This window comes from Haliotis rufescens, unplaced genomic scaffold, assembly GCF_023055435.1.
Source record: "Haliotis rufescens isolate VD_foot unplaced genomic scaffold, xgHalRufe1.0.p SCAF_10, whole genome shotgun sequence".
NCBI lineage: Eukaryota > Metazoa > Mollusca > Gastropoda > Lepetellida > Haliotidae > Haliotis > Haliotis rufescens.
Genome location: NW_025963780.1, coordinates 5,392,763 through 5,405,227, shown reverse-complemented (window position 1 = coordinate 5,405,227; position 12,465 = coordinate 5,392,763). Strand labels below are relative to the sequence as shown.

The 12,465-nt window shown below is 40.7% G+C and overlaps 1 protein-coding gene across 1 annotated transcript; it reads right to left on the bottom strand.

The window, feature by feature from the left end:
* Positions 1 to 1,240: 1,240 nt before the first annotated feature.
* On the bottom strand, positions 1,241 to 11,177 carry LOC124148018 (protein rolling stone-like). Its single transcript, XM_046518945.2, has 3 exons — positions 11,041 to 11,177; positions 4,077 to 4,179; positions 1,241 to 2,344 (listed from the first exon to the last, which is right to left on the bottom strand). Exons 2-3 carry the CDS (start codon positions 4,164 to 4,166, stop codon positions 1,586 to 1,588), a joined length of 849 nt encoding a protein of 282 aa, XP_046374901.1. The 5' UTR covers positions 4,167 to 4,179; positions 11,041 to 11,177; the 3' UTR covers positions 1,241 to 1,585.
* Positions 11,178 to 12,465: the final 1,288 nt, after the last annotated feature.

Sequence of the window (12,465 nt, the reverse complement as noted above, 5' to 3'; positions counted from 1 at the left end):
TACCGTTGTCTAGCCAGGTATGCTGGCTTCACGGGCAACAGTGAGCACAAGTATTGATTCAGCACCTGATCATCCTGTTAAATTGTTTTCAGTCTTTTATCTGTGATACTTATTTGTTTTGTTATTTTCGCTTCATGTTCTTGGTATGATCAACAGCGATGTTGTTATTTACCATCTTAATTAATATATTGTTGTAAGAAAGCGACCGCTTCCGTGGTGTAGTGGTGGGGCTTCCGCACGGGGAGCGGAGAGTCCGGGTTCGATCCCCGGCCGCGTCATACCAAAAGATGGCACTTGTTGTTACCCTGCCTGGAGCTCGGTATTTGGGGCTAAAAAGAGACTGGTCTTCTCGTAGCCAGTATACTGTGTCTGAGTGGGGTTTTCACGCTAAACTGCGGCATGGTATCTCAGTGGGCAAACACTATAAAATCGGCATTAGTCTGGACTTATACACTCACATACACATGCACACACACGTGCAAGAACGTCGCGATATAAGTGCAATAATCTTGGACGCGACGTTAAACGTCATTTCACCTCACCACCTTTAAGAAAACGGTGGATATCGTCCTTGTATTGTCATTGGAGTTTGAACCATGTTTTAATAAGTTCAAAGTAACTGATATTTCGTTGGACCTTAGACTATATATTATAAACTTTTATTTCAATTTCAATTTAATGCAACAGAGTTTTTACCATTTGCTCATGTTATAGTCGGAATCGTACAATCGACTTTGCTTTCAGCAGTGATTTCTTATTGCTAGGGAAAGGGCTTTGTGCCTTATATTTATATATTTATTCCCCGCCCAATAAAGTTGGCGGGGGATATAGAAACGGGCTCCGTCCGTTCGTCACGTTTCGTTTCCGGAGCATAACTCAGAAACCGTTCAATATTTTTTCATGAAACTTTGCAGGTCTGTCAAGTACATGCTGAACTGGTGCCTTTTGCTATTTAGAAATTTTAGAAATTTTTATTTTTTACGTTTCCATGGCAACAAGATGGACTTAGGTTCCAAACTTTTCTTTTTTTACAATTTCCATGACAAGTTCCACCTCGGTTAAAAAAGGGTTAGGGTTTGTTTAGATTTAATTATGTCATAAATTCTGCAACAGGGGTGGGGGATATAGCCACGTTAGTGGCGAACCCTTGTTGTATCTCGAATTCACTGGGGGGCGGTCGGGTAGCCTAGTGGTTAAAGCGTTCGCTCGTCACGCCGAACGCCGTGATATTGCTGGAATATTGCTAAAAGCGGCGTAAAATCAAACTCACTCACTCACTCGAACTCACTGGACACATATTAAGATATGTCACCTGTGACCTAGATCATTTGTTCCATTACAGCATTAGAATCAGAATCGGGTACATCAACAGTTTAGTATTTGTTCAGTAAATACATGTACAATATTATGCAGTACAAAGGTTGTGTATAGACATCCATCATACATGTTGATGGTTACGCGCAAGCCGATAGCAATTCATACAAGACCCTTGAAACACAAAGGTTTTACAACGCATTTTCTTATAGCCGTTGTGACAATCAGACGAAGACAGTTAGTTGCACATGATAACAGAATGTCAGAATAACTAGCCTCTTTCCAGTCTGTGGTAAATGGACAACCTAGCCTTATAAATGCCATAAGTTCCAGCGTGAAGGACAGCAGCTGTACAGCTGGTAACGATAACCATTACGAACGGTATTGCAGGGTGGTTCCAGTCCAACATCTTCCCATACAACACATGCTTGTGATCGGCCATCCAATACAAAATACTGAAGAGGTAATACACCAGTCCGTACGATACAGGGAAACACGCATGAAGTAAACGCACTGGTATTGCAGAAACCATTTGATCCACAAGGATGACGACAGTATTCAAAACATGAACGAACAACTCCCTCGGAAGATACCGCTCCTCTGGTGTGGCGACGGAGGTGTACCACAAGGCTGTAACTATTGGACATATGGAGTTAAGGATGCTGTAAAGAATCCATAGGAATATCAGATGCAGTGGAAGATGGTCACCCCGTTGTTGGCTGGGAACTACTGGTTGAGTCTCTTCCAACGGGTCGCTCTCATGCAGTTCATAGAAGTGGCGAAAGTGTTGTTGACCTGATGGTTGTTGGAGGCATGTGTGGCACGTGCCGGACATATAGTGGAGCAGCAAGACGACGGTGTGGACGACATGGTACGTCATCAGAAGGGTATACGTCCAGTTTGTGACGAAGGCTGGCCATGGGATGCCTGACGAGTCATCTAATGTTAGAACGTTGTATATTAACGAGGACATCAGGTAAGCAGATAGCAGGATCTTGTAGATGATCATGGCAATTGGGGGCACTCGCCACTGGAACGAGGAAAATATAACTTTCATTGCTGAGACTGATAAATCACTTCAGCACAATAGGATGCCTGAGTGTGTTAAGTAAAGCATACTTTTGCGTTTAACGTGAGTGATGTGAAAATTGGTGAATACCTTATTTGATGGAATGGTGCATAACTCTACTGAATTGTGTGCGTTTGGTTAGGTGGATCTTTTTGTTAATTACTAGACATATAGCGTTGTTCTCTGTAGGATATATAGAGTTGTTCATTGTAGAATATATAGATTTGTTCATTGTAGGACATATAGATTTGTTCATTGTAGGATATATAGATTTGTTCATTGTAGGACATATAGATTTGTTCATTGTAGGATATATAGAGTTGTTCTCTGCAGGATATATAGAGTTGTTCTCTGTAGGATATATATAGAGTTGTTCATTGTAGGATATATAGAGTTGTTCTTTGCAGGATATATAGAGTTGTTCATTGCAGGATATATAGAGTTGTTCATTGTAGGACATATTGATTTGTTCATTGTAGGATATATAGATTTGTTCATTGCAGGATATATAGAGTTGTTCATTGTGGGATATATAGATTTGTTCATAGTAGGACATATAGATTAGTTCATTGTAGGATATATAGATTTGTTCATTGTAGGACATATAGATTTGTTCATTGTAGGATATATAGAGTTGTTCTCTGCAGGATATATTGAGTTGTTCTCTGTAGGATATATATAGAGTTGTTCATTGTAGGATATATAGAGTTGTTCTTTGCAGGATATATAGAGTTGTTCATTGCAGGATATATAGAGTTGTTCATTGTAGGACATATTGATTTGTTCATTGTAGGATATATAGATTTGTTCATTGCAGGATATATAGATTTGTTCATTGTAGGACATATAGATTTGTTCATTGTAGGATATATAGAGTTGTTCTCTGCAGGATATATAGAGTTGTTCTCTGTAGGATATGTATAGAGTTGTTCATTGTAGGATATATAGAGTTGTTCTTTGCAGGATATATAGAGTTGTTCATTGCAGGATATATAGAGTTGTTCATTGTAGGACATATTGATTTGTTCATTGTAGGATATATAGATTTGTTCATTGCAGGATATATAGAGTTGTTCATTGTGGGATATATAGATTTGTTCATTGTAGGACATATAGATTTGTTCATTGTAGGATATATAGATTTGTTCATTGTAGGACATATAGATTTGTTCATTGTAGGATATATAGAGTTGTTCTCTGCAGGATATATAGAGTTGTTCTCTGTAGGATATATATAGAGTTGTTCATTGTAGGATATATAGAGTTGTTCTTTGCAGGATATATAGAGTTGTTCATTGCAGGATATATAGAGTTGTTCATTGTAGGACATATTGATTTGTTCATTGTAGGATATATAGATTTGTTCATTGCAGGATATATAGAGTTGTTCATTGTGGGATATATAGATTTGTTCATAGTAGGATATATAGAGTTGTTCATTGTAGGATATATAGAGTTGTCCATTGCAGGATAGTTTGGTAAGTCAGTTGGATTGGTGGGTGCACTACGATGTCTATGCCTGAAACCAATACATTAAGGTGTTCGGCATATATTCACCTATCGGATTCCTTAATGTTTTTTAATAATATATTATGAATTAGAGCATTATTTGAGGGATAGATGATCCTGGCAACGTTACGTAGGTATATTTAAAAACATGTAACTTGCTTTACAGGTAAAGTTCTATGCTCACCTGCCACATGTAAAACCTATCCTGGGGAACTCCGCTGAAACCAAAGTTCTTCATCTGGAACTCTAACGCAAGGGTCTTCCGCCATGTCATGCTTCCGGTTTATCTGGGGGAAAACTCACGTTATAATTAAGTTGATCATTACACGGGCAACTTTGTGATACACGATTTCGATAAGATATTGAGTCACACATTTACAGTTGTATCTATCAGACTCCGAAGATGCATCTTTGAATTGACAGTGTACATCTAGGCGTATCCCATCTCATTGTAGAACAAATGTTTATTATTTCTTTACTGTGCTAGGATCAGGATAAACAATTGATATAAACATAATGTAACCCCGTTTAGTGATCTGATGTCACCCAAGTGACTTGTCACTGAAACTGAAGCATATTTACATTCATGTTGCAATATGTTGAATTATTAAATAACACTGAAGGGTCACATCAGGCTGTGAGGTGTTAGTCATGTTTGTTTGTTTGTTTGTTGTTTAACGCTGCACTCAGCAATATTCCAGCTACATGACGGCGGTCTGTTAATAATCGAGTCAGGACCAGACAATCCAGTGATTGACATCATGAGTATCGATCCACGCAATCCATGATCCACGTAATTGGGATACGACATGCATCAACCAAATCAGCGAGCCTGACCACCTTATCCCTTTGTCGCCTTTCACAACAAGCAGAGTCGCCTTGTACTGTAAGTCATGCTTTGACGACTATCTATTGTTATAGGTTACACACAACCAAATGTTTTCCCATAGACTTCTATAGTAACGTTATATCTTTTTTTAAAATAACTAGGCATTCAACAGCCATTACATTTACATATGTGCACAGTCTGGCCTTAAAGCTCCAATAAAAACACAAATTATGGCTAGGTTAGCCAGCTGCTTTTCCGAGTACAGGAAGCTGAACACACCAACCTCAGTTCCGCACCAAATGTCACCTACCTGAAAATATCTATGCTCACATAAAGCACAAGTCATCTTGTTAAAAAAGTCAGCACCAAATATTGAAAAATATGGGCAGTTTTAATTACTGGATGGATGGACATTTAAAAGACATAAAAATCTTACACAATATCATCCAATCACAGCCTGCAGATGTCTCTTGATCTGCACTGCACTACGACAACCGCACTATCACAACCAGTTCTGATTTAGTGTAGTAGAACCTGTAGGTAGGCGAGCAGATGTACATATTGCTTACAATTACTTTAGTGACCATAGTAGACCCAATTTATGGGTAACGACTTTATTTATTTTACGGAAAAAAACGTAAAACAAATAAGTTGTTGTCCATAAATTGTGTCTACTTTGTTATTCATCAATTTCTAAGCAATGCCTATCAAACAAGACTTAAGTTAAATATCAGTTGTTTCTGCTTTCTTCAGAACTTATGCGATCACCCTTCAACCCATGTACGACACGTATGTTAAACATGATTCCTCAACGAAGCAATGATAGCGAACTGGTACACAATAGAACAATGACAATATTCGAGGATGCTGTTGATCTGACACATGAAGCAACCAGGGTCTGCTGATCATGTTTCCAATTCCCTATTCGACATTATTCGATAATGACCCTTGGCCAGATAGCACAATACTTCCAGTTATATCACGGCGTGTCAGCTCGATGTGGGAGAAAAGTCCGAAGTGATGAAAGTCTCAGACGTTTACCACTTTGGTGACACCCACGAACACGGGTATGGTGCTTACGAACCTAGAAACATTATCGGGAAGATTAACTCAAATACGGGCTCGACACTGTACATGGAGTTGAAGCGCCTAACGTCGACTACAGATACGGGCAATGTGGTAAAAGATAATGTCAATAGTCATTGTGCCGCGGCAAGGGAGTTAACAGACTGCATGTCCAGTTTCCACCCTTGCTGATCAGGCTAGAATTTCAGACTCATATTTTGGCTGGACTGACGAGTCTATATAGTCCAATAAAAATCGCTTACCGAAATCGACATCCGGTTCATAAACAAGATGGCGACTGCCGTCCAAATCGGTCGATTGCAGGATTTGCAAAACATGTGTCATTTCATAGTTTGGGAAGCAAATGTTACGGTGGGCATTTTTTCGTTAACGAACTAATTGAGATTTTACGACATACATTCTCGTTTACGACACTCGATGGTATCATAAGCTAACATGCATTGATATGTAAATGCACTTGCAGTATTGGTAATACATTTATTACCCTCCCTCCATATATATATCACGGAAATGAAAAATTTCCAAAAAACGTTAACTATGTTCTCGGTCACATAAACAGTTTATATTAATTCTGCATGGGGGAATACATATGTGAATCAGTTAAAATGTGTACGCGTAATTCACATATGGCGAACAATTATAGACTTGGTTCTAATATACACGAGTAGTCAGGCGAGGACCAATTTCGCGCAGGAGCAATGATTGGACTATAGTTACCAAATTTAGATATTGATCTGATAACTAGAAAGTGAACATAATGCGCGATCTGCAGGTGTCCGTCTGTCACTCATCGTAAATATATGAAACTGTACACGATTGTAAGGTGTACTATTTCGTTCTCATTGCATATTTCATGGACATCTCTTACTAATTTTATAAAAGGCATCAAGGCGGACTTGTATACAGAAAATAAACTATTAAGGGATTTTTTTAACTATCAACATTAACATAACTTCAATGTAATTATTATATCAGCAACGGCGGATGCAGAAGGTGGGGTGGTATGTTTGTGTGTGTGTGTGTGTGTGTGTGTGTGTGTGTGTGTGTGTGTGTGTGTGCGTGCGTGTGTGTGTGCGTGTTTGCGTGTGTGTATGTGTGTGTGTGCGCGTGCGTGTGTGTGTAATTGTTCCAGTGTGCGAGTGTGTGTGCATGCGTTTTTGAGTGAGTGACAATATGTGCGTGTGTGTGTGTGTGTGTGTGTGTGTGTGTGTGCGTGCGTGCTATGAGTGCGCACTTTTCCTTTTTGTCAGCCCCCTCCAAAGCCCAATCCACCCACCCCAAGAAATACCTCGAGCCATCCCTCAACACGGGTTAATTATGATGGAACTATTTAGGTAACACCTCCACTAAAATAGTGAATATTTTAGGGACGCCGGGATGTTGACTAGTTGACTAGCTCACTGCGCGTACCATCAGCAGAACCAGTTAAGAGCAATTGCCCTGTCGTAAACCATAACGAATGTCGTAAACCATGGTCTTTCTCATTTTTCGAAAGACGAGAGTAAACAAACGCCTCCGTCATCTTAGATTTCCAAACAATGAAATATAAAGTGGAACTTTCGAGCTTTGAAGGTTTCTCTCCCTTAAAACATGAAATGAGAAGTGTTACCCGAACCATGTGACGACATCCATCGTGGAAACCCACGTGGACGGGTATAGTGCTGACAAACCTAAAAGCATGATCAGGGCCAACCGGCATTAGAACCATGGATCATAGGTTTCTGGTCCAAGGGGCGCAACAATGAATAGCAAATTGCAGCGCCTTAGACGACTGGGCTACCTGTGTTGTCTTTGTTTTAATCTATCATCCCTATAATCGGTACCAAGGTCCCATTTTGAGCCCGATTCTCATGGCCGACTAACCATAATCGCATCAAAGAGAAACATTCTGCGCTGAGAGAGACACACATGTGGGACCGATGGAGGTGGTAAAGTCACTTCTGGAACGAGGATACGGTGGCGAATGGATCTAGGGTATTTATCATTATAGTGAGTGAGTGAGTGAGTGAGTGAGTGAGTGAGTTGGGTTATATCACGGTGTGTCAGCTTAATGTGGGAGGAAAGCCCGAAGTGATGCAGGTCTCAGACGTTTACCACTTCGGTGAAACCCACGAGCACGGGTATGGTGCTGACAAACCTAGAAACATAATCGGGGCGAACCGGGATTCGAACCCACAATGGATGGTTTCTCGCGTGCCCAAGGGACGCAACTCTGCACATCGAATCGCGGCGCCTTAGACGACTGGGCCACCCGTTCCCCCATGTATCATTATAAAATCGAGTAGTATAAAATCACCAGTACCAGTCCCAGATAAAAGGCGACTATGCTTGTCGTAAAAAGCGACTAGCGGCATCGGGTGGTCAGGCTTGCTGACTTGGTTGATGCATGTCATCGATCCCAATTGCGTGGATCGATGCTCATGATGTCAATCACTTGATTGTCTAGTCCAGACTCGAATATTTACAGACCATCGTCATATAGCTTGAATATTGCTGAGTGCGGCATTAAACAACAAACAAACAAACAAACAATCTCACGAAGAGAAAACGGATAGAGCTCAGCACACATCGTCCGCGTCACTGTCTTTTTCGATTCAAAGTGTAATGCACACACTGTTAATATTACTAGTAATAGAGGAGTGGTCGGGTAGTCTAGTGGTTAAAGCGTTCGCTCGTCACGCCCAGGTTCGATTCCTAACATTGGTACATTGCATGAAGCCCATTTTCTCGTGTCCCTCGTTGTGATGTTGCAGGGATATTGCTAAAAGCGTCTCAATATCATTCTTGCTCAGCCACCAGTAAAACTGGCTGTTTTCTTCTGGCGATTTGGGGCGGTCGGGTAGCCTACTGGTTACAGCGTTCGCTCGTCACGCCGACGACCCGGGTTCGATTCCCGACATGGGTACAATGTATGAAGCCCATTTCTGGTGACCAACGCCGTGATGTTGCAGGGATATTGCCCATAGCGTCTTAATATCATTCTCGCTCAGCCACCACTAATACTGACTGTTTTCTTCTAGCGATTTGGGGCGGTCGGATAGCCTGGTGGTTAAAGCGTGCGCTCGTCACGCCGAACACCCGGGTTCGATTCCCGACATGGGTACAATGTATGAAGCCCATTTCTGGTGACCAACGCCGTGATGTTGCAGGGATATTGCCCATAGCGTCTTAATATCATTCTCGCTCAGCCACCACTAATACTGACTGTTTTCTTCTAGCGATTTGGGGCGGTCGGATAGCCTAGTGGTTAAAGCGTGCGCTCGTCACGCCGAACACCCGGGTTCGATTCCCGACAATGTGTGAAGCCCATTCCTGGTGTACCCCGCCGTGATATTGCTGAGTGAATTTAACGCCGCTTTCAGCAATATGCCAGCAGTATGACGGCGGCGGGCAGCAGAAATTGGCTTCGCCCATGTAGGGAATCGAAAAATGGCGTGACGAAATCACTATCAATGTGGTTGTTCGAAAATAGGGTGTTACATGTATACATAATGTATATATGATAAATAATTTGTTTTTGTAAGATCTAATCTGGACCAGACAATGATTGACATCATGAGCATCGATCTACCAACAGGGATAAGATGACTTGCATCAACTAAATCAGCGAGCTTTTCCGCCGTGTTCGGTGTTAAACAACAATGAACAAATAAACAAACTCTTACGCATATGTTTAACATCTCTGGTTATGCCACCAGACATAAGCTAATATTTCGGAATGGAGGTCCTCTTCGCAGTTATGAAAAGTGGTTTTTGAATGGTCAACAGATAGAAGCTGTCAACATGTACAGATATTTAGGAATTATTTTCTCACCAAAGTTATCTTTGACCAAGGCCCAAGCATGTCTAGCAGCCCAGGCAAGGAAAGTACTTCTATCAATATATAATTATCAAAAACAATTTGGATACATTAATCACCATGATCTTTTTGATATTTTTGATGCTATGATTTCAACAATCCTATGTTATGGATCAGAGATCTGGGGAACCAGCTACTGTAACATTATTGAGAGTGTCCATAACAGATTCTGCAAATCCTTTTTGAAAGTAAATAAGTTCACCAACAACAACATGGTTCTAGGAGACTGTGGTAGGATCCCCCTACAGTATAACTACATGTCAAGAGCAGTCAAGTACTGGTGCAGACTAGTTCAGATGGAACAACACAGGCTACCCATCCAAGCTTATTATATACTTAAATCTCTTGATGATAATGGTAAAATTACACGGGCATGACATATTAGAATGATTTTATTCCAGTTTGGATTTGGTTTTGTTTGGCTAAGCCAAGACACAAACGAAGATTTTACGACTGCCTCACTCAAAATTGGCACTTTTCCCTGACATCATCAACGAAATGCAATAACTACTCACAGTTCAAGTTATTACTAAATGTGGAATCATATATTACTTGTGATATGAACGTGTCTGCACTTTCTGTTTTTCAAAGGGACATAACCATGTTGAAGATTAATTCCATGTTCTTGTGATTTGTGACCAGTATTCTAGAGCAAGAAGAAACTCTTTTCCCAAGCGTCTCGTTACCCCTCCCTCTATTGAGAATTTTATAAGACTTATGTCAGCTGAAAACGAACAAATTATAAAAGGCTTAGGTAAATTTCTCTCCCAAGTCATGAACATCGAGAGGAAACACAGTTTGGAACAGTAAATCATTATTAAATCTACTCAGCATGCAAATATATATACAGTATATTTCCATTGTATTATGGGCCGGTGGCCTGAAATACCGAATAAATCTGTCTGTCTGTCTGTGTGACATAAGCTAATCTCTAAAGAAGATTTAATCCGCAAGCTCACTGTTTAGCGTTGCGAAAAATGCAAAAGCCAGAAAGATGTGTGATTGTATGTTTCAAACTCGTGAAAAGCATTCAGTGCGAGTGAGTATTGTTTTGCGTAGCATTTGGCTACTTTTCAAGCAATATCACAGTGGGGAGTAATACAAGTGGACGTCACACTTATATCCATATGGGAAATCAAAATATATAGAGCTGAATAATGAAAAGACACTGAGATCCATTGAGCAGCGTCACAGAAGCGTTGAGCTCTGAGATTTTACCCGTGCACATCCAAAGGTAAACAATGGCTCCTGGAAAAAATTGTAACATTTAGTACTGATCACGATCGCATACACTTCTTTCATTCAAGTACATGTACATTTCAGATAAGTACATGTACATTTCATTCCTCATATTTAATGTCCAGTCGCACTCACCTCAAAGAGTCCCTGTTGATCGAGAGTTGAAATTTGCAACACCGTCCTCTTGTACCTTTTCTTCAACAATGTTAAACAACACGCACGACTGACTCGCTCAATTTTCTATCTAGTGTGTTTATTGACTGCACTCCGACAACCACATGTGGTAACAGATGGTATTGAAGCCCTCATGCCCGCTCGATGAGCATTGCGCACTTTTACGTCCCTGAACATTGTTTACTAACATTGCTTCCAACAATTGTGCTATTACATGACTCATTAATTGGCAGGTGTATTTAATGAACACGTATCACTATTATTGTGCGTGGGATATGTTCGCTGCTGGCCGCCACGGCCGACTCAATACGTGTTCACCAACTGATTTTCACAGATTCAGCTGAAGTCATGTGTGAACATGGCGGAGAAGTGCACTGGTCACAGCATACAGTGAAGCGTCGCTGAATTGAAGTATGTTACGTAATGCATGAATGTGTTACTTGATGAATGTCTGAGTATGTTACGTGATGAATGTTTGATTGTGTACGCGATGAATGTCTGAGTGTTACGTGATGAATGTCTGAGTATGTTACGTGACGAATGTCTGAGTGTTACGCGATGAATGTTTGAGTGTGTTACGTGATGAATGTCTGAGTGTGTTACGTGATGAATGTCTGAGTATGTTACGTGACGAATGTCTGAGTGTGTTACGTGATGAATGTCTGAGTGCGTTACGTGGTGAATGTCTGATTGTGTACGCGATGAATGTTTGAGTGTGTTACGTGGTGGATGTCTGAGTATGTTACGTGACGAATGTCTAAGTATGTTACGCGATGAATGTTTGAGTGTGTTACGTGATGAATGTCTGAGTATGTTACGTGGTGGATGTCTGATTGTGTACGCGATGAATGTTTGAGTGTGTTACGTGGTGGATGTCTGATTGTGTACGCGATGAATGTTTGAGTGTGTTACGTGATGAATGTCTGATTGTGTACGCGATGAATGTTTGAGTGTGTTACGCGATGAATGTCTGAGTATGTGACGTGGTGGATGTCTGATTGTGTGCGCGATGAATGTCTGAGTGTATTACGTGATGAATGTCTGAGTGTGTTACGTGATGAATGTCTGAGTATGTTACGTGATGAATGTCTGAGTGTATTACGTGATGAATGTCTGAGTATGTTACGTGATGAATGTCTGAGTGTGTTACGTGATGGATGTCTGAGAGTGTTACGTGATGAATGTCTGATTGTGTTACGTGACGAATGTCTGAGTGTGTTACATGATGAATGTCTGAGTGTGTAACGTGACGAATGTCTGAGTGTGTTATGTGACGAATGTCTGAGTGTGTTACGTGATGAATGTCTGATTGTGTACGCGATGAATGTTTGAGTGTGTTACGTGATGAATGTCTGAGTGTGTTACGTAACGAATGTCTGAGTGTGT

Coding starts and splice junctions, on each gene's coding strand:
- LOC124148018 (XM_046518945.2), bottom strand. CDS start 4,166: ATGACATGGCGGAAGACCCTTGCGTTAGAGTTCCAGATGAAGAACTTT. Junction 2,345..4,076: donor ATAGGTTTTACATGTGGCAG/GTGAGCATAGAA, acceptor TCCTCGTTCCAG/TGGCGAGTGCCCCCAATTGC.